At 37.9% G+C, this 22,060-nt stretch overlaps 1 protein-coding gene across 1 annotated transcript in view; it reads left to right on the top strand.

Moving 5' to 3' along the window:
* The first annotated feature begins 206 nt into the window (after positions 1-206).
* The window catches only part of LOC124612789 (ribosomal protein S6 kinase delta-1), a 186,600-nt gene continuing 164,746 nt past the window's right edge, over positions 207-22,060 (top strand). Inside the window, exons 1-3 of the mRNA XM_047141187.1 lie at positions 207-462; positions 10,761-10,918; positions 10,995-11,106. Of these exons, the coding sequence (XP_046997143.1) occupies positions 367-462; positions 10,761-10,918; positions 10,995-11,106 (366 nt within the window). The 5' untranslated portion in view covers positions 207-366. The remainder of the gene's footprint in view (positions 463-10,760; positions 10,919-10,994; positions 11,107-22,060) is intronic.

Raw genomic sequence — 22,060 nt, 5'->3', positions numbered from 1 at the left:
AACAAGATGTAACTGGACAATCTAAACCAGTGGCCTTGGCAACCCAGAAGCGACACTGAGAAATCGGTTTACGTAATCCGGTCTTGGGAGCCCCATGTAAACGGGGTTGCTATGTTTTCGTGTTTAAAAAGGTCAGAGAGGTTTGTTCATTGCTGGGATACCAAAGATAATATTTTGCGCATGTGACGTTTTGTTTTGACGCAAGGTGTCAAGTATTGAAGGGTTTAGGTGCGGCATGTAAATAGAGCAGACTGTGTTGTGCCTGTGTTGTTATGTAATATTTATGAAAATGATTACATAGTTCTCCAGAAGAGATACACAAGCAATTGATGACTGTTGATTCATGGATTGAAGAACGCGACGATAATGACACCAAGTCATGATAACTGGATTAGAAAATTTATTGTATCTGATCCGAGAAAACATAAAAAAGGTTTCACCGTTTACAAAGTAACGTCAATAGTAAGTATGCATATTATTATTCCAATTACCATCGATTCAGATTGTTGTCTGAGAGTCCTTCAGAAATTTGATTAATGTTTGCAGCCACTATTCCGACGAGTTCAGGAGCATATTTAATCTACCTCTGCTAATTAGTTTCAGGAAATATTAACTGACTGATGTCGCTCATCACATGTACTATGCTGCTGGCACGTACAACGCTAGTATACTGCACAAAGACAGTGTATCATAATTTGTTAACGACATACCTGTTGGCCTGATACGAAAAGGATCAAACTAATGGGAGTACAGATAGTGTCGGTTTAGACGTTCGAAAATTATAAGGTGTAAATCGAGTCGAAAGTTCCCGTTACATAAATCATTTAGGTATCAAATCTGTATCGGAAACTCCCAAGTTAATGTTATTGATGTGAATTTTAAAGACTCATTTGTTTAGAATTATCCAGAGTCGAATTCTGGATTTCGGACTGGGGGAAGAGGGTCTGAGTTCAGAAATTATGTATCAAATTAGCTACAGTAAGCGAAGTTTTTTTCTGAATCTATTACAATACAAACGACAATAATGAGAAAATTTCTGAGGCTGTTAAGTTTCTAGGCATTGTAAAATAGTTTTTTTTTTAATAGCCCAAGCCCACCCCGTCCTGGAATCACCGATACCATTACGATTAACATCATAGCCATAAATTTTTATGTCAGATTTAAGAGCAGTTAAATGCAATTAATTAGCTATTTCCAGTTCTTCATTTATGTTCATTGTTCACACAACTTTAGCATGGTATAAAGTTTTTATCATGTGCAAAATTACGCTAATAATTTTTTAGTTGATAATTTTCCTGCTATTTCACTTCTTTTTCTGAGTAGTCATGTATACTGACATCGCTGATATTTACACCACGGCGCTCTTTTGGGTCACTGGCTGGATTTGTATATCCTTTTTAGAAGACAACCATTCTCAACACATTTTTCTTAACAGTTCATTTCATCATTATCTTCTGTGGCTTCTCTTTAAATTTTTAGAATGTTACTGGTTTTATGGCCTTCAGTGGTATCTTTGACCCTTTCTCTTCAGCATTTATCATATATTCTGTTTCCACTTTCACACATTGCGGTCTGTTCTTAACTAATTCTTTTATCTAATCATCCATATTTGAAGAGCCTTTTCAACTGTTAGCAAAAATAAGAACAACTGTGCTTGTAAAATTTATATGATGCAGTTCTGTAAGGGAGCAAATAGTTACGTTGAAACTTGTCCAGATTTATAGTATTGAACTTTCTTACAATATATTTTACCTGAAAACTTATGCAGATTGTTTTGGAGTCACTTGAAAATTGTCACGCAGCCAAAATAGCACAACTATTGCTATCATCACCAAATAAAATGTAGCTAATGACTGTAAGTGTGGCAAATCTTTGTAATCCAAAACTTTTGCTTTGTCTGTGGACCACACTGCAATTAAAATGCCATGTTGATTGTCTTCCCGTCGGATGACGATTGACAACATGATACAAGGCTATTTCCTGTTGACACTTCTTGTGTCTGGTTAGATATATATGACTTTTGAACCATGTCACGGAAGTTACATTGATGCAATGAAATTCTAATTAACTTAAAAGGATGTTGTTGTTTACACAGTCAAATAGCCTACTTTATAAGGATTACATTAGTAAGGAAGGAACACATATTTTTTGTTTTCTCCAAAAAAAAATTCTGCTCAGAGATATAACCATCCAAAGATGATGCTGGGCATACCATTTTGAAGATGTGAATTCTGGAAAAAAATTGTAAAATGCTGTATTTCTGGAACAGTTCTAGATATTTTGTTGGTTTTTTTTTTTTGTAAATTAATTGCTACATGATTAAAAATAATTCCTCCACTTGGACTTACCTGTAAAAGTTCTTTTACTGTATCATTCTGAACATTTTTTGTAGAATTTACGGAGAAAATTTTTTTTTCAAGAATGGCTGTCCATAAAATTTTGATTTTTTTTCTGTTGATTAGTACCATATAGTTCTACATTCCTTGAAAAGGAGAGCTTCCAATTTTAGGTTGAACAGGTTTTATAAACAATTGAAATTTTTGCCATACATAAAACCTGTTATATTATCACATATTATCACATAACAGGCCCATAAAAATCAAAATGTAGCCTTATTTAACATAATTTTAGTTTTAAAAGATGAGTAAGACTCTCCTTTTTCATGCATTTTAAATGGTTTCAAAATGTATGTGAAAGGTTCAGGTACTTAAAAGGTTTCAATTTATGCAACTTCTGTGCACTCTGTTTTGTATTTAAATTAGCCAGTCAATGAACTAAAAATGTGTTCCACTGCTTCAATATCTTTCTTTGATATAGAGTGATGCCTTCCTGTTGAACCAATAGGAACTGGAGTACTTACAATCTTCAAAACATTGTAAACTGGAAGTGAGCATTGATAGCGTTGTTGCTGTCCTTCAGCTGGAAATCTATATCCAGCATCTGGTCCATGTGGTAGCATAAAGTTCGCTACAATGTTGTTTAACTCATAACTGGTGTCTATAACCTCTGCAATCCATCAGTCACAAAGTCATACACACATACCACAAACATCCCCCTTCTCAGGTTTTTGTTTTGAATATTATCCTGCTGTTTCTGAGGTGTTGGCCGAATGAATGAAATTTCTTCTTTCTTGCTCTTTAAGTGCATGCAATATGAGTTTGCCCATCACTTTGATTCTAAAAATGTGTCTTCTGAATTCCTTTCACAGGAATAGTTTGTTGGACCATTCTTCTTTTTTCTGCTCACAGAATTCTTCGATTTCCTCTTTGGACAAAAGAATGAGGGCTGTGGTGTAGCATGGTGCTTCAGCAGTCCTCCTACACCATCACAAGGCCCCTTCCATTGACCAGTAGCACTGTATACCCAGTCAGTTGGCACAAGCAACTTACTCAGTTCAAACAGTTGGTAACGATTTTTAAAATGACTAGGAGCACCATCAGAAATAATGATGAGCTTCTCTGCCCCTGTTTGCAGTTGAAGAATTTTGTGCATTGCAAACTTGTGGTCTTGTTTTGAAAATATGTCACTCCTGTAAAAATTGAAACCTGGGCATTGCTCCAATGATTCCCTTGTACTTCTTGTGAGATAATTACTAACCAGTTGTCGGCAAAATCACAGTGAAACACTAAACATAGTTTTTCAGCCTGTACACACCCTTTTACTTCTGCAATGTGTTGTTGTTGCAATTTCAGATGCTAGTGTGTTACTGCTTTCACTGACCATTTACCGAGTTCATCAGTTAAACTGTCAAAGGTAACAGTTTTCTTAATTAGCTTATTTTACTCCCATGTTGTATATGTAATTTCTGCAGAGTTATCTGCTACGTCTTCCAGACAAGTGTCTGTAAAGGCAGTCCTCCCTTTCCAGGGCAGTCACCACATTCTTGAAGCTAACAAGTCTGTCGCTTTATGTCACAGACTACTAATGACTTCACACTCCCAACAGAGGTGTCATACGTCATGTACTCCAGTAAGTTCTTCAAAGTTAGCAAACAAAGTTCAAAATTCGTGAATTACAAACATAAACAGACACTGTAGATGGGTGTGGAACTACCTACTTAGGTCGTAGTGCATAAAATTATGATCTTCCAATATGTGAAGTTGTATAGTTGCTCTTATAAACTGCAAAAGTTTCTTTAATACTGGGAGTCATGTACCTCTTCACTTTCATAACTTTTGGACCTTCAACTGTTAAAGAGTTCTAGTGTCTTTTTTGTTGGCACTCTGGCGAGAACAGTCCCATTTATCTTCCAGATAAAATGGCTGCACTATTTGAACTTGAGCTGCTTCTACAGGATGACGATAATAGGTATCTGGTCTTCCAAAGACTCCTTTTACAGATCTCACATTTCTTGATTTGTCTACCATGTACTTTGATACTGATGGAACATGGTCCAGAATTGTCTTCTTTGAAAATGTCCCTTGAATAATAGTTAAAACGTGCACAATATTCAACAACTGAATTGATATTCGTTAAAAATTCCTGGCAAGAGGGGCAAGGGTGCTTTGGTTCATTTTCTTCTGAAGATGGAATTTCTACTTTGAAGAGTGTGGTCTGTTTTGCTGTAGTGTATTCATCCATAGCTTTAGTAATTTCTCTGCACTTTCTTGATGCATAGAGCTTATGACTCAACTTCACTGATCACAGTTTTTTAACAGGACTGACAGCTTCCTCTGTAGTTGATTGATTCAGGGTATTTAATTCTTCCTCTATTGATGCAAAATCTGCATCATCTCCACCACGGGAGGCTTCACCTTGTTCAGATACTATCATTGTAGTTATTCTGTTAAAATATTTCCCGAAAGAAAGGATACAGCGGAGTGCTAGTTCTGCAAGGTTTGCAGAAGAGCTTCTGTAAAGTTTGGAAGGTAGGAGACGAGATACTGGCAGAAGTAAAGCTGTGAGTACCGGGCGTGAGTCATGCTTCGGTAGCTCAGATGGTAGAGCACTTGCCCGCATAAGGCAAAGGTCCCGAGTTCGAGTCTCGGTCGGGCACACAGTTTTAATCTGCCAGGAAGTTTCATATCAGTGCACACTCCGCTGCAGAGTGAAAATCTCATTCTGGAAACATCCCCCAGCCTGTGGCTAAGCCATGTCTCTGCTCTATCCTTTCTTTCGGGAGTGCTAGTTCTGCAAGGTTTGCAGGAGAGCTTCTGTAAAGTTTGGAAGGTAGGAGACGAGATACTGGCAGAAGTAAAGCTGTGATTTCCGCCCGTGAGTCGTGCTTCGGTAGCTCAGATGGTAGAGCACTTGCCCGCGAAAGGCAAAGGTCCCGAGATCGAGTCTCGGTCAGGCACACAGTTTTAATCTGCCAGGAAGTTTCAAAATTTATGTTATTGTTATTATTATTCTTTCTTTCTTTTCTCAGATGTTATGTCTGGTCAAAAATGGAATGTGACGTGGACCTTGATCAAGCGTGACTTCCTTTTAACTGTACGGTATATTCTATATTGCATTTAGGAACTTTCGGGTGATTGAACATGTATCAATAATTAGGGATTTCTGTAGTTGTATATATAAGTTTGGCTGTAGCTGTATTGCATTGATGTACTGGTGGATATTGTGTAGTATGACTCCTGTAGTTGACAGTATAATTGGTATAATGTCAACTTTATCCTGATGCTACATGTCATTGACTTCCTCAGCCAGTTGGATGTATTTTTTAATTTTTTCTCCTGTTTTCTTTTGTATATTTGTTGTATTGGGTATGGATATTTCGATTAGTTGTGTTAATTTCTTCTTTTTATTGGTGAGTATGATGTCAGGTTTGTTATGTGGTGGTGTTTTATCTGTTATAATGGTTCTGTTCCAGTATAATTTGTATTCATCATTCTCCAGTACATTTTGTGGTGCATACTTGTATGTGGGAACATGTTGTTTTATAAGTTTATGTTGTGAGGCAAGCTGTTGATGTATTATTTTTGCTACATTGTCATGTCTTCTGGGGTATTCTGTATTTGCTAGTATTGTACATCCGCTTGTGATGTGATCTACTGTTTCTATTTGTTGTTTGCAAAGTCTGCATTTATCTGTTGTGGTATTGGGATCTCTAATAATATGCTTGCTGTAATATCTGGTGTTTATTGTTTGATCTTGTATTTCGATCATGAATCCTTCCGTCTCACTGTATATATTGCCTTTTCTTAGCCATGTGTTGGATGCGTCTTGATCGATGTGTGGCTGTGTTGGATGATACGGGTGCTTGCCATGTAGTGTTTTTCCAATTTACTTTCTTCGTATATGTTGATGTTATGTGATCTAGAGGGTTGTAGAAGTGGTTATGAAATTGCAGTGGTGTAGCCAATGTATTTATATGAGTGATTGCTATGTGTATTTTGCTAGTTTCTGCTCGTTCTAGAAAGAATTTTCTTAAATTGTCTACCTGTCCATAATGTAGGTTTTCTATGTCGATAAATCCCCTTCCTCCTTCCTTTCTGCTTAATGTGAATCTTTCTGTTGCTGAATGTATGTGATGTGTTCTATATTTTTGGCAATGTGATCGTGTAAGTGTATTGAGTGCTTCTAGGTCTATGTTACTCCATTTCACTACTCCAAATGCGTAGGTCAATATTGGTATAGCATAAGTATTTATAGCTTTTGTCTTGTTTCTTGCTGTCAATTCTGTTTTCAGTATTTTTGTTAGTCTTTGTCTATATTTTTCTTTTAGTTCTTCTTCAATATTTGTATTATCTATTCCTATTTTTTGTCTGTATCCTAGATATTTATAGGCATCTGTTTTTTCCATCGCTTCTATGCAATCGTTGTGGTTATCCAATATGTAATCTTCTTGTTTAGTGTGTTTTCCCTTGACTATGCTATTTTTCTTACATTTGTCTGTTCCAAAAGCCATATTTATATCATTGCTGAATACTTCTCTTATCTTTAGTAATTGGTTGAGTTGTTGATTTGTTGCTGCCAGTAGTTTTAGATCATCCATGTATAGCAAATGTGTGATTTTGTGTTGGTATGTTCCAGTAATATTGTATCCATAATTTGTATTATTTAGCATGTTGGATAGTGGGTTCAGAGCAAGGCAGAACCAGAAAGGACTTAATGAGTCTCCTTGGTATATTTCATGCTTAATCTGTATTGGCTGTGATGTGATATTATTTGAATTTGTTTGTATATTAAGTGTGGTTTTCCAATTTTTCATTACTATGTTTAGGAACTGTATCAGTTTAGGATCTACTTTGTATATTTCCAATATTTGTAGTAACCATGAGTGGGGTACACTATCAAAAGCTTTTTGGTAATCAATGTATGCGTAATGTAGTGACCTTTGTTTAGTTTTAGCTTGATATGTCACCTCTGCATCTATTATCAGTTGCTCTTTACATCCTCGTGCTCCTTTGCAACAGCCTTTTTGTTCTTCATTTATAATTTTGTTCTGTGTTGTATGTGTTATTAATTTCTGTGTAATGACTGAAGTTAATATTTTGTATATTGTTGGTAGGCACGTTGTGGGGCGATATTTAGCTGGGTTTGCTGTGTCTGCTTGATCTTTAGGTTTCAGATAAGTTATTCCATGTGTAAGTGTATCAGGGAATGTGTATGGGTCTGCAATGTAACTGTTAAATAATTTAGTTAGATGTGAATGTGTTGAGGTGAACTTTTTTAGCCAGAAATTTGCTATTTTATCTTTTCCAGGGGCTTTCCAATTGTGAGTAGAATTAATTGCTTGGGTGACTTCATGTTGCAAAATTATCACTTCAGGCATCCGCGGTATCATCTTGTATGTGTGTGTTTCTGCTTGTATCCACCGTGCATGCCTGTTATGTTGTACCGGGTTTGACCATATGTTGCTCCAGAAGTGTTCCATGTCTGTTATGCTTGGTGGATTGTCTACTTTAATGTGTGTGTGTTACCTATTGTCTGGTAAAATTTCTTTTGGTTTGTGTTGAATGTTTGGTTTTGTTTCCTTCTATTTTCACTTTTTTTGTATCTTCTAAGTCGTTCGGCCAATGCTTGTAATTTCTGCTTCTTTTCATCTAATTGCTCTATCGCTTCTTGTTGTGAGATTTTACCTAACCTTTGTGGTTAGATACTGAGTAAGAGAGAGGCACATCAAAAGACGCTAAACAAAGAAGCTTTTGGCGAAAAGTCTTCCTTCTGCATTAGGCAACATAACAAACACATATTCACACAAACACAACTCTCACACACATGACCTCTGTCTGGCTGCTGAGGCAAGACTGAGACAGCTGTCGTGTGTGAGAGTTGCGTTTGCATGAACGTATGTGTGTGTGGGTTTTGTATAAATTTTGCAAAAGGCCTTTCAGCCAAAAGCTTACCTCGTGATATTTTTATTATTAAAACAACAGAAAATTTCACAGTGTTCTGAACAAGGATATGCACATTGCATTTCTCTTTGCAAATAATGCACCAGATGTTAACAGTAAATAAACCAATTTCTTTGGATTATGACTGCAAAAAGGAACACATTCAGTATCTTTATGAAAAACTGGGCAAGACCTCCTATCTTCTTTTTGCTCACTAAAATCCTAGTGTTGTTAAGAGAGAATACCAAAGAATGCATTTCACACTGACTTTCACTCTCACCTTAAAATATGAGGTCACGCTTTGGTAAAACTTAAGCACCTATCAGAACATCAAACTGCAAAAAAGAGCCATTAGAATCATATATGGATGCAAACCTTGAGATTAGGATAAAACATTGTTTACAATCTCTGTTATTTCTCCTTTGCCATGTATCTTCATTTGAAACTTCAGTATTCTTTAAACCAAATAGATTTGAAAAAAAATGTGAAATCTGTGATCACTTTATTAGACACAATAAAACTTATGTACAAGTATTACATAAATCAACAGAGCCCTGTACCAAAACTATACTTCCCACATAGGATAAATTCTCAAAAACTAGAAAGCAAATACTGATATCAAAACCTTTTGTAAATTTTGCAACTCATATTTACACTGTCACTGCTTGTACTCATTTAAGAATATTTTAAAATATGAAGTACATTATTTTTAATTCGCCTTCACTTGTATACATATAAATCGACTTGTCCAGTGCTCGTACACATAGCTGCTTTTGTATGTAACGGGACCAATAAAAGTCCAAATAATTAACCTGGAAACAAACAAAACAATAGTTCTGTAATTTTTTGACTACCACTTGTACCTTCTTAGTATCAGTCTTGTTCATCTGTAAATACCGATTGTTTTTTACCACAACTGATAACAAAATACACTCTAAGATTCTTTAAATTATTTTTTTTGTAAAGAACCACACCACAAAGGAATTATGTGGATGGGATGGAAGTTGGTAGACGTGATGTAGACGTACAGACAAACAAATGATTACAATCTCAGAAAAATTGGAGGATTTATTCAAGAAAAAGAGCTCCACAAATTGAGCAAGTCAATAACACGATAATGCACCTTTAGCCCTTATGCAAGCAATTATTCAGCTTGGCATACTTTTGATAGAGTTGTTGGATGTTCTAATGAGTGACATTGTGCCAAATTATGGACAGTTGGCATGTCAGATCATGAAAATACCATGATGGTAGGAAGGTGTTACCAATAATGCTCCAAACAAGCATGAAGGCAAGCAGTAGAAGCTTGCGCTGTGTGTGTGGGCAGCCATTATCTTGCTGAAATGTAAGCACTGGAAGGCTTGCCATAAAGGGCAATAAAATGGAGCATAAAATATTGTCAGTGTAACACTATGCTGTTAGAATTTCACAGATTACAACCAAAGGTGCCACAGATGACAACCAAAGGAGTTCTGCTACGAAATGAAATGATACCCCTGACTATAACTCCTGGCTGTTGGGCCATACGAAAGGCAACGGTCAAGTTGGTATCCCACCACTGACCAGGGCATCTCCAGACGCACCTTCCCTGGTTATCAGGGCTCTCATCACTGAAGAAATTTCTACTCCAGTCAATGAGATTCCAGGCTGAAGATTTGTCTGGAGATGCCCTGGACAACATTGGGATACTAACCTGATGCTGTTGCCATATGGCTCAGCAGCTAGAAATGATGATCTGGGAAGCCTTTTTTTCATGTCAGGACCCCTCTGCACATCATCTGTGGCACCCTTACAGCACAGCGGTACATTAACAGTATTCTATGCCTCATTTTCTTGGCCTTAATGGCAAGCCATTATGTGTTTACATTTCAGCAAGATAATGATGCGCACACATGGTGAGAGTTTCTACTGCTTGCCTTCATGCTTGCCAAACCGTACCTTGCCCAGTAAAACTCGTCATATCTCTCCCCAGCTGAGAACATTTAGAGCATTATGGGCAGGGCCCTCCAACCAGTTCAGGGTTCTGACTATTTAACACGCCAATTGGACAGAATGTGGCATGACGTCCCCCAGGAGGATATCCAATAACACTATTGGTCAATGCCAAACCAAATAACTGCTTGCGTAAGGGCCAGAGGTGGATCAAAGTGTTGTGTGTTATTTATGAAGCTCTTTCTCTTTAATAAATTGTCCAATTTTTCTGAATTTTGTTTGTCCATACATGTAAGCATATCTACAGATTTCTGTCCCATTTGGATAATTCCTTCGTGGCACATCATCTCTCTCTCTCTCTCTCTCTCTCTCTCTCTCTCTCTCTCTCTCTCTCTCTCTCTCTCTGTCTCTGTCTCTGTCTCTTCTTAAAATGCTGTAAAAAGTATGTATTAAGGAAATTTAGATTGTTGAATATTTTATTCTTTCATTGGTATTTTGTTTAAATGTGTAAATAGTTTCTCATTTTATTTATTTATTTAAAAAAAATAGGTATATGCAGAGTCATCTCCTGAGGCAGTGGCAAAGACAGTTGTATGGAAGAGATACAATGACTTCAAGAAACTTCATAACCAACTGCAGATAAAACATAAAAAGCTGTATCTGAAGGACACTTTTCCACCATTTGTGAAAGCAAAATTTTTTGGACGGTGTGTATTACTTTTTTCTCATTAAATCCGTCAGTTTAAATATTTTCACAGAAAGATTTTCAGTCTTTATTTACAGGTTTGAAGATGATGTCATTGAGGAAAGGAGGAAGTGTGCAGAGTCATTGTTGCAGTTTGCATCTCAGCACTCTGCATTGTATAAATGCAGTGCTTTTGTTAAATTTTTTGAGGTGAGCATTGTACTTTCATTATTACAAATTATATTGCATGCAGTTACTCCATTTATAGACTTAATGGGACTAGTGTGCAACTTTTGACACTAGTGCCAAAAGTTAAGATGACTGAGTGAAGGGAAAATGAATAAGAAAAAAAGAAAGAAAAAGAAATGAGCAATCAATGTGAATGACAGTGTAGATTTCTTTCTACACAGAAATTGCACTGTCTGTGTAGGAAAACGGCAATCTCTGCACAGAATAGGCATTTGATTCGAAGATAACAAAAATCAGTGTGTTGCTCATATCATGTTCTGTGGATGTGTGCTTCATTTTGAGCACAGTGGGAATTTAACAACATATGAAACCAAAGATGTTCCTTTGATCCTTTTTCACAAAGTCATGTTATGCTAACTTACTTTCTTAGGCATTAGTATTGTGTGGTAGTATTAACTGAAATATTGTTCAGTCTTCTACTGTGACAGTAGGAAAAAAAAGGTTGAATGTTGACTTGTAACTAATAGTTTGTCTAAGGTGATATTCATTATTTTTTATTCTGATGGAAAGGAAGCTCAAAGTAAAAGTTAATTTTTATGTCCCTGTCTCCTTTGTCGAACTTGTGCATCCAGTTCCACATTCAGGATCCTTGGCACAAGCCAAGATCACTTAGCATACAGAAAAAAGTTCATATTATTACTGTTCCCACTTGCCTTACCTTGTTCCTGTAAAACTATTATTTTATCATTATCATATAAGCACTTCGTGGTCCTATGTATTTCTCAATTCTGGCGGCAGTTTATATAGTAAATTGCATGTATTCACAATAAAAACTAGTTTTTAGCATTGTGGCTTCTTATTTCTACCTTGCAAAACATTGTTAACTATAAGTCATCTCATTTTAATCTACCCACAAATCCCATTTGCACTGATTCTTTCATAACTAGTTTTCATTGATTCATAGACTATGTGCATCTCCGCAAACTTTCAACAGAGATACATTATGTGTTGCTGTACTTCAGTATGACACTTGTGAGAAACTACAGTATTGTACAATATGCTGTCTCCCTTGTGAGTTACAATGTCATCTTTTATTGAGACACTTAAGAGCCGTTAGATGAGAGAGTTGCTGGATGCGATGCACTCCATGTGTGGCTTCATCACATGACTATTTACATCAGAGGACACACCTGTTTGTGGTGCATCACTGTTGAAAGAGCCACAGTTTCCATTTAACCCTCCCAGGGGACCTAATCACTCTCTTCTAATGCAGGGACACATGCTGTTGTGGTGTGCCTTCTGTCCTCATGCTGCTGCAATTCATTTTTCTGTGATTTATTATTTGGCTGTTATTTATTGTCAAATTTTTAAGAGCTGTGATTGAGGAGCAAATCTCCAAGGTCATGGAACATGTCAGTATATGAAATTACAACGTAAAAGTAATAACAGATAAAAATAAATGTTTATGAACCTGAAAAAAGTCAGTCCACAAGTTTAAGTAAATGCCATCAACAATACAAGAAACAGCTTGATTTTTCAAGGAACTGGTTCAAATGGCTCTGAGCACTATGGGACTTAACAGATGAGGTCAACAGTCCCCTAGAACTTAGAACTACTTAAACCTAACTAACCTAAGGACATCACACACAGCCATGCCTGAGGCAGGATTCGAACCTGCGACAGCAGTGGTTACGCGGTTCCAGACTGAAGCGCCTAGAACCGCTCGGCCACACCGGCCGGCTTTTCAAGGAACTCCTTGCAAGAATAGAAGGTGTGACCTATGAGGAAACTCTTCAGTTTTGATTTGAAAGTGTGTGGATTACTGCTAATACTTTTGAATTCAAGTTGTAGCTTTTTGAAAATGGATGCAGCAGTATACTGCGCACCTTTCTGCACAAGAGTTACAGAAGTCCTTACAAATGCAGGAGTATTAACTGAGTGAAAGCTGCTTATTCTTGGGAATAAGCTAATATTGTTAACAAGAATAAGGAATACATAAATGTTGAGAGGACAATGTCAAAATAACCAGACTCGTGAACGGGGGTTGACAAGAGGTTCGTGAACTTACTCCACATATTGCCCAAACTGCCTGTCCTGAGCCAAAAATATCCTTTTAGAATGGGAAGAGTTACCCCAAAATATAATACCATACGACATAAGCAAATGAAAATCAGCAAAGTAGACTAATTTTCATGCCGAACGATCACTCACTTCAGATACCATTCGAATAGTAAAAATGGCAGCATTAAGTCTTTGAACAAGATCCTGAATGTGGGCTTTCTACAAAAGCTTATCATCTAACACCTAGAAATTTGAACTGTTCAGTTTCACTAATCATATGCCCATTCTGTGAAATTAACATGTAAGGTTTTGTTGAATTGTGTGTTAGAAACTGTAAAAATGAGTCTTACTGTGATTTAGCATGAGTTTATTTTCGACAAGCTATGAACTTAGGTCATGAACTGCACTATTTGAAATTGAGCCAATGTTGCACACAACATCCTTTACTACCAAGCTAGTGTCATCAGCAAACAGAAATATTTTAGATTTACCCATAATACTAGAGGGCATATCATTTACATAGATAAGGAACAGAAGTGGCCCCAAAACTGATTCCTGGGGTAACCCCCCCCCCCCCCCCCCCCACTTGACTGTACCCCACTCAGACCCCACATCACAGCTATTCTCAACATTGTGAATAATGAGCTTTTGCTGTCTGTTGCTAAAGTAAGAGGTGAACCAAGTGTGAGCTACTCCCCGTATTCTGTAATAGTCCAACTTCTGGAGCAATATTTTGTGATCAAACGCCTTAGTTAATGGCGCAGCACACTGGACTTGCATTCGGGAGCATGACGCTTCAATCTCGTGTCCGGCCATCCTAATTTAGGTTTTCCGTGATTTTCCCTAAATTGCTCCCGGCAAATGCCAGGATGGTTCCTTCGAAAGTGCACGGCCGACTTGCTTCCCCGTCCTTTCCTAATCCAATGAAACAGATGACATCACTGTCTGTTCTCCTCCCCCAAAATAACCCAACTCAAACACCTTAGTTAAGTCAAAAAAATATGCCCAGTGTTTGAAACCTGTTGTTTAACCCATCCAGTACCTTACAGAGAAAAGAGACTATAATATTTTCAGTTGTTAAGTGACTTATAAAGCCGAACTGTACATTTGATAGCAAATCGTGTGATATAAAATGATCAATTATCCTTACATACATAGCTTTTTCAATAACTTTAGGAAACACTGATGGCATAGAAACAGGTCTATAATCTCTACATTATCCCTTTCTCCCCTTTTATAAAGCAGCTTTATTACTGAGTACTTTAATCGTTCGGGAAACTGGCAATTCCTAAAGGAAAAATTACAAATTTGGCTAAATACAGGGCTAACATGTGCAGCACAGTACTTTAATATTCTGCTAGGCACTCACGTCATAACCACGAGAGTCCTTAGTCTTCAGTGATTTAATTATTGACTCAATCTCCCCATTGGCTATATCACAGAGGAGTATTTCAGACACCAATCTCGGAAAGACATTTGCCAAGAGAGTTATATGATTCCCTGTAGAAGCTAAATTTTTATTTATATCATCAGCAATGCTCAGAAAATGATTGTGAAATACTGTACATATATCTGATTTATCAGTAACAGAAATATTTTTACTGTGAACTGACTTTATATCATTGACCTTGTGCTGCTGACCAGACTCTTCCTTCACAACTGACCATATGGTTTTAATTTTATCTTGTGAATTAGCTGTTCTCTTTGCATCCCACACACGCTTTGTCTTCTTAATAACATTTTAAGCACCTTACAATACTGCATGTAATGGGAATACTTCTAACATTTTGATATGATTCCCGCTTTGTTCTACATTATATCCTTATCCCACTAGTCAGCCACCCAGGCTGCCTATTGCTGCTAAATACCTAGAAGACAAATGAAATAAATATTCATTTTTAAATATTAGAAGGCATATCATGCCTTCTAATATGACAGATGAATCTAAAATATTTCTGTTTGGTGATCACACTAGCTTGACAGTAAAGGATGTAGATTGCAACATGGACATTCTATCAAATAGTCCAGTTCATAAGTTCATGGCTTGTAGAAAATAAAGTGATGCTTAATCTCAGTGACATCCATTTTTTTTTACAGTTTTTATCATGCAATTCAACTTGTTTAAACAAAATAGGTATGTGATCAGTGAGTCTGATCAATAAAAGTTCCAGGGTTCCAGATAGATGGTATGTTATGACAGAAATCCCATGTTCAGAGTCTTGTTCAAAAACTGAGTACTGCTATATTTACTACTAGAACAATATTTGCAATAAGTGATAGTCAAACAAAAAAATTATTCTACTTTGTTTATTTTCATTCACTTATGATATACGGCATTATATAGGGGGTTTCAAAAATAATGACCTGATTTCAAACCTCCATATTTATCAATAAAACCATACTACAAACATTGGACAGGTTGCAAAATACTCACAAACACTTGAAGTTGTAGCTACACTATCAAAGATGCTCTATGTGTCCACCAGCAGCAGCCCGAACAACACCTATACGATAGCTAAATTCATGAACATTATACAGGGCTATTACAAATGATTGAAGTGATTTCATAAATTCACTGTAGCTCCATTCATTGACATGTGGTCACAACACACTTCAGATACGCAGAAAAACTCATAAAGTTTTGTTCGGCTGAGGCCGCACTTCAGGTTTCTGCCGCCAGAGCGCTCGAGAGCGCAGCGAGACAAAATGGTGACAAGAGCCGAGAAAGCGTATGTTGTACGACACTTCAGGATGAAGTTCAACAAAGATCCACCAACTGCTAACTCCATTCGGCGATGGTATGCGCAGTTTAAAGCTTCTGGATGCCTCTGTAAGGGGAAATCAACGGGTCGGCCTACAGTGAGCGAAGAAACGGTCGAATGCGTGCGGGCAAGTTTCAAGCGTAGCCCGTGGAAGTCGACGAGTAAAGCAAACAGGGAGCTATACGTACCACAGCCGACGGTTTGGAAAATCTTACGGAAAAGGCTAAAGCAGAAGCCTTACCGTTTACAATTGCCTCAAGCCCTGACACCCGATGACAAAGTCAAACGCTTTGAATTTTTGGCGCGGTTGCAACAGCTCATGGAAGAAGATGCGTTCAGTGCGAAACTTGTTTTCAGTGATGAAGGAACATTTTTTCTTAATGGTGAAGTGAACAGACACAATGTGCGAATCTGGGCGGTAGAGAATCCTCACGCATTCGTGCAGCAAATTCGCAATTCACCAAAAGTTAACGTGTTTTGTGCAATCTCACGGTTTAAAGTTTACGGCCCCTTTCTCTTCTGTGAAAAAAACGTTACAGGACACGTGTATCTGGACATGCTGGAAAATTGGCTCTTGCCATGACTGGAGACTGACAGCGCCGACTTCATCTTTCAACAGGATGGTGCTCCACCGCACTTCCATCATGATGTTCGGCATTTCTTAAACAGGAGATTGGAAAACCGATGGATCGGTCGTGGTGGAGATCATGATCAGCAATTCATGTCATGGCCTCCACGCTCTCCCGACTTAACCCCATGCGATTTCTTTCTGTGGGGTTATGTGAAAGATTCAGTGTTTAAACCTCCTCTACCAAGAAACGTGCCAGAACTGCGAGCTCGCATCAACGATGCTTTCGAACTCATTGATGGGGACATGCTGCGCCGAGTGTGGGAGGAACTTGATTATCGGCTTGATGTCTGCCGAATCACTGAACATTTGTGAATGCCTAAAAAAACTTTTTGAGTTTTTGTATGTGTGTGCAAAGCATTGTGAAAATATCTCAAATAATAAAGTTATTGTAGAGCTGTGAAATTGGCTTCAATCATTTGTAATAACCCTGTACAATGTATCTGCTTTTAAAGAAGTTATGGCATCTGTTATTCTGTTCTCCACCTCTTCTATTTCACAAGGTAAACGGGAGATGAAAATGTTTCGCTTCACATATCACCACAAGAAAAAAATTGCATGGGGTCACATCTGGCAATCTTAGACCACGAACGCATTGAGGCAAAGTGTCATTGAGAAATTGGTGTACGTTGTTGTGCCAGTGTATAGAGCAAATGACGCCTTAACACTCACTTGACAGTCATATGAGGCACTGACAATTCCTTGCTTACACGAAAAACAGACTTTCATGGACTGCAATCAAACATTTGCTGCATTCTTTCCACCATGTCGTCAGATGTGCAAATGCATTTTAGTGGCAAGCACGTCAGTGCCAAAACACTGCTGATCCCTACCCCCCTCCCACGCTTGCTTGACAGTACCCAACTGAGACCCCACATCACAGCCACTCTCAACATTGTGAATAATGACCTTTTGCTATCTGTTGCTAAAGTAAGAGGTGAACCAATTGTGAGCTACTCTCTGTATCCCACAGTGGTCCAACTTCTGGAGCAATATTTTGTGATCAGCGCAAGCAAATGCCTAAGTTAAATCAAAAATATGCCTAGCATTTGAAGCCTTTTGCTTAACTCATCCAGTACCTCACAGAGACACAAGAATATAGCATATTCAGTTGTTAAATGACTTCTAAAGCCCAACTGTACATTTGATAGCAAATCGTGTGATATAAAATGATCAATTATCCTTACACACACAGGCCTTTCAATAACTTCAGCAAACACTGATGGCATAGAAAGGGGCCTAGAATTGTCTACATTATCCTTTCTCCCTTTTTATAATGTGGCTTTACCACTGAGTACTTTATTCACTCAGGAAACTCACCATTCCTAAAGGAAAAGTTACAAATATCACTAACTACAGGGCTAACATGTGCAGCACTGTACTTTAATATTTTGCTAGGCACTCGCGTCATAACCATGAGAGTCCTTAGTCTTCAGTGATTTAATTATTGACTCAATCTCCCTCTTGTCTGTATCACAGAGGAATATTTCAGACATCAATCTCGGAAAGGCATTTGCCGAGAAATTCCCTGTCGAAACTAAACTTTTATTTTATTCACCAACAATGCTCAGAAAAGATTGTTAAATACTGTACATATATCTGATTTATCAGTAACAGAAATATTTCTACTGCGAACTGACTTTGTCGTTGACCTTGTGCTGCTGACCAGACACTTCCTTCACAACTGACCATATGGTTTTATTTTTTTTCCTTTGAATTTGATATTCTATTTGCATACCACATACTTTTTGCCTTCCTAATAAAATTTTAAGCACCTTACAATAATGTGTGTAATGGGATACTGCAGCTTGATTGTGACTACTTCTAACATTTTGATGTAGTTCCCGCTTTGTTCTACACGATATCCTTATCCCACTAGTCAGCCACCCGGGCTGCCTATTCCTGCTAGTACCCCATTTAGAATGTTATAATGGAAAGCAATTCTCAAAGAGCATGAGAAATGTGTTACGGAATGCATTGTAGTTATCATCTATGTTATCGGCACTACAAATATCCTGCCACTCTTCTTCCGTGACAAGGTTTAAAAAACTCTCTTTTGCTGTTGGATTAACTTTCCTAGATAGTTTGTTATTGAATGTGACATATGTTTGAGTTCTATAGCCTTTTAGTATTAAAATTTGTGCATCATGGTCTGAAAGGCCATTCACCCTTTTACTAACAGAACACCCATCTAGTAATGAAGAATGAGTAAAAATATTGTCTGTGGCTGTTCTACTGTTTACCCTAGTTGGAAAAAACACTGTTTGCATCAGATCATATGAATTTATGAGATCTACCAACATCCTTTTTCTTGCACCATCATATACAAAATTTATATTGAAGTCACCACATACAACTAATTTCTGGTACTTCCTACAAAGTGAATGAAGTATCCTCTCTAGCTTGAACACAAATGCTCTGAAGACTGATTTAGGGGACCTATAAACAACAACAATTAGAAGTTTAGTTTCGCTTAGTTCAACTGCCCATGCACAACATTCAAATATCTGTTCATTGCAGTGCCATGATACATCTATGAACTCAAATGGAATACTGCTTTTACGTACATAGCCACTCCCCCACCCTGTAAGGAACTCCTTGGAAAACAGCCAGCTAATCTGTATCCTGGTGAAGGATGCCTCTGAATTGTCAAATTATTTAAGTGGTGCTCTGATATATCAATAATTTCAGAGTCAACATCTATGAGCAGTTCACTAGCTTTATCTCTAATACCACTTATATTTTGATGAAATATTCTAATTCCTTCTCTACTTGGAAACATTACATCCTCTGAAGGTGAGCTCGTAGTTAGAGGGACTTCCTTTAAGCAGAACCTTCTTCTTTCTGTTAGGCTTTGCAACTGACCTAGGCCTCCTAACTGCTGAGGACTGCTGCATGTTCCCTACATCTAAGCTACACGAGGCTCCTCTCCACTCAACTCTGACAGTTGGTCAAATCTATTGCATATACACAAAGTATAACTGTCTGAATACCTCCTCTTCCTAGCTGCCTTCTTGCCAACTGCTAGTTCCAATTCCCCACCATCCGTCACCCTCCTCAACCTATCTAGTTCCTCCTTTGCACGTTGTAACTGCACCTGAAGGGCACACTTTTTGCGCTCCTGCTCCTCTATCAACTTATTTCTACTACAGATTCAGCATTCCCACGAGAGGGTCTCGCTAGAATGCCCACTGGCTTCTCCACTGCATTCCTACCAATGAAAATACTTTGAACAAATCCCACACCGTAACCCACTACTCACAAACCTATGACAGAGCCCACACTTCCCACTCATGGTAAAATTTCACAGTTACTAAAAAAAAATATACATCTACGTTACCAAAGTTCAGTCACACCAGTAGAACTATTTACAGAACTAACAATAGTGGCCTCAAAATTCTTGTATTAATACTACTACACCACAGCTAATACCAATACCAACAATGCTTCACAAAATTATTAGCTAAAACCAAAAAATTCAAATGGCCACTGGAACACTCAACGAAGTTAAAACAGAGAATGAAAATTTTACTGAAATATTTCACTAAAAACAATAAGAAACGACAGCTGAAAACTAGAGCACAAAATGTACTAAACAACTTCAACGCACAGAAAACTCGAAAAAAACACAGCGAGTGAATGTTTCCAAAAGTTTATTAAATCTTGTTTTCTCCACAAACAGCATGAAACACCGCTGAAAACTATTAAATTTAATAACTGTATAACAGTGCACAAATAAGTTTGTCAGTACTTAGCTTTATAACCACTACAGCTGCACTACATGCTGCAAAATGTAAACACACGAAACACTGTCTGAAAATCTGTCATTACTGGTGCATTGACAGTCTTCTTAATTGAGCGACTGCTGTCCAAATTTCCCAAATCAGGTTTTACCCCTTTCCTGTAACTCGCTCCACATCTCTGCACGTGCGGCTGGGTGTTACCAGTCTTTTCTCAGCCATCAGAAAGAATACTGGACAACCAGTGGCCAGTAGACTGCAGGCCATGAAGGTTATTGCTTGTGCTCAACTGTATCACAAAGAAAAGAAAAGCATGACCCACACCAGAGCTTCACTACCATCACCAAAGGTAAACTGATAATCAAGAACAGCAACAAACATTTATGAATAGCCCCAAAGTAATCTGCCCCCCCCCCCCCCCCCCCCCCCCCCCCCATGTTTCTCTTGTGACCCCTGGTGATTCACTAGAGAATACATCTGATGAGATGTAATGTGAAGTATGTAATAAAATGGAACACATAGAGCCATCCTACAATGTTATTTATTGTGTGGCTATCAGTTTTGGTGCTCCAGTGCACAGTCTTCAGGCCTTAACTGATGCTCAGGGGGTTAATTCCCTCTGTATGCACAATTCATCAGTGGCCAGCATCTATGAACTAATTTTCACAGACTAAATTTAACAATGATGTTGAGTCTCCAACTATCAGCTACCAACTGTACTACCTGTAAAACTGATGTTGTATCTCCAACTGTTAACTACTAACTGTAGTAGTTGATAGTTGGAGACACAACATCGTTGTTACATGCAGTGTGTGAAAAACAGTTCATAGATGTTGGCCACTGATGAATTATATGTCTGGATGGTGTTAACCCTGTCTACATCAGCTAAGGCCTGAAGATGGCGCACTGAAGCACAGAAAGTGACAGCCAAATAATGAATAACATCATAAGGATGGCTTTTGGTGTTCCATTTTACTACATAGGTGAACGGCTAAAGTCCCTCAAACCTTCAATCACAAGGATGGACGTACAAAAACTAGTAGTGTGAAGTTGTCATCAAACAGCCAGCAGGCTTCAGAGTGACACACTCCTCTTCAGTTCCAAATGGCTGCTCTGACACTCCTCAGCTTGAACTACAAGAGCACAAAAGGACAAAGGGCAAGCAGAAGGGATCCAAGGTGAAAGGGATTCCTCTAATCCCCTCCCTCATTCTGAACCCATTTAATGGATATTGTTACATTTCAACCTCTCTTCTGCAAGTAAGACACAGAGAAAGTTGTCATCGTCTTTTTAAATCTAATTGAAGAATGCTATTGAAACTTCTGATAAATGCAGTGGAACTGATATTATTCAATCTGAAAAGTAGCTTGCAAAACAAATAGCGACTGCCATAACATGAGAATCTTTGAACTTCCAATGTGAAGGATGCTGCTCAATCTGTAGCTATGTCTCAGATCAGTTTGCAATAAGTCATCTAATGTCAGTGGTCTATCATTTTATGGTCCAACAATTGTATTAATTTGCCTGAAATCCAACACCAACCTCATGCCACATCCCTCTGGCACAACTAGCAACAGACTATTATAAGTACTGGCAGCAGGTTCAGTCACCCATAGCTGCAACATTTTCTCAGTTTTTGCTTCATCTCTCTTTCCTTGTAGGTTACTGGTATAGTAATGGTCTGACAAAGAATATCTTATGTTCCTTAAATTTTAATGGATATAAAAATCCCTTGACAGTACAGGGTTTTCAGGAAATACCGGACGGTCATGATGCAGTACCAC

Source organism: Schistocerca americana, chromosome 4, assembly GCF_021461395.2.
Source record: "Schistocerca americana isolate TAMUIC-IGC-003095 chromosome 4, iqSchAmer2.1, whole genome shotgun sequence".
NCBI lineage: Eukaryota > Metazoa > Arthropoda > Insecta > Orthoptera > Acrididae > Schistocerca > Schistocerca americana.
The sequence above is the reverse complement of the archived record's forward strand: the minus strand, read 5'-3'. Positions and strand labels throughout refer to the sequence as shown.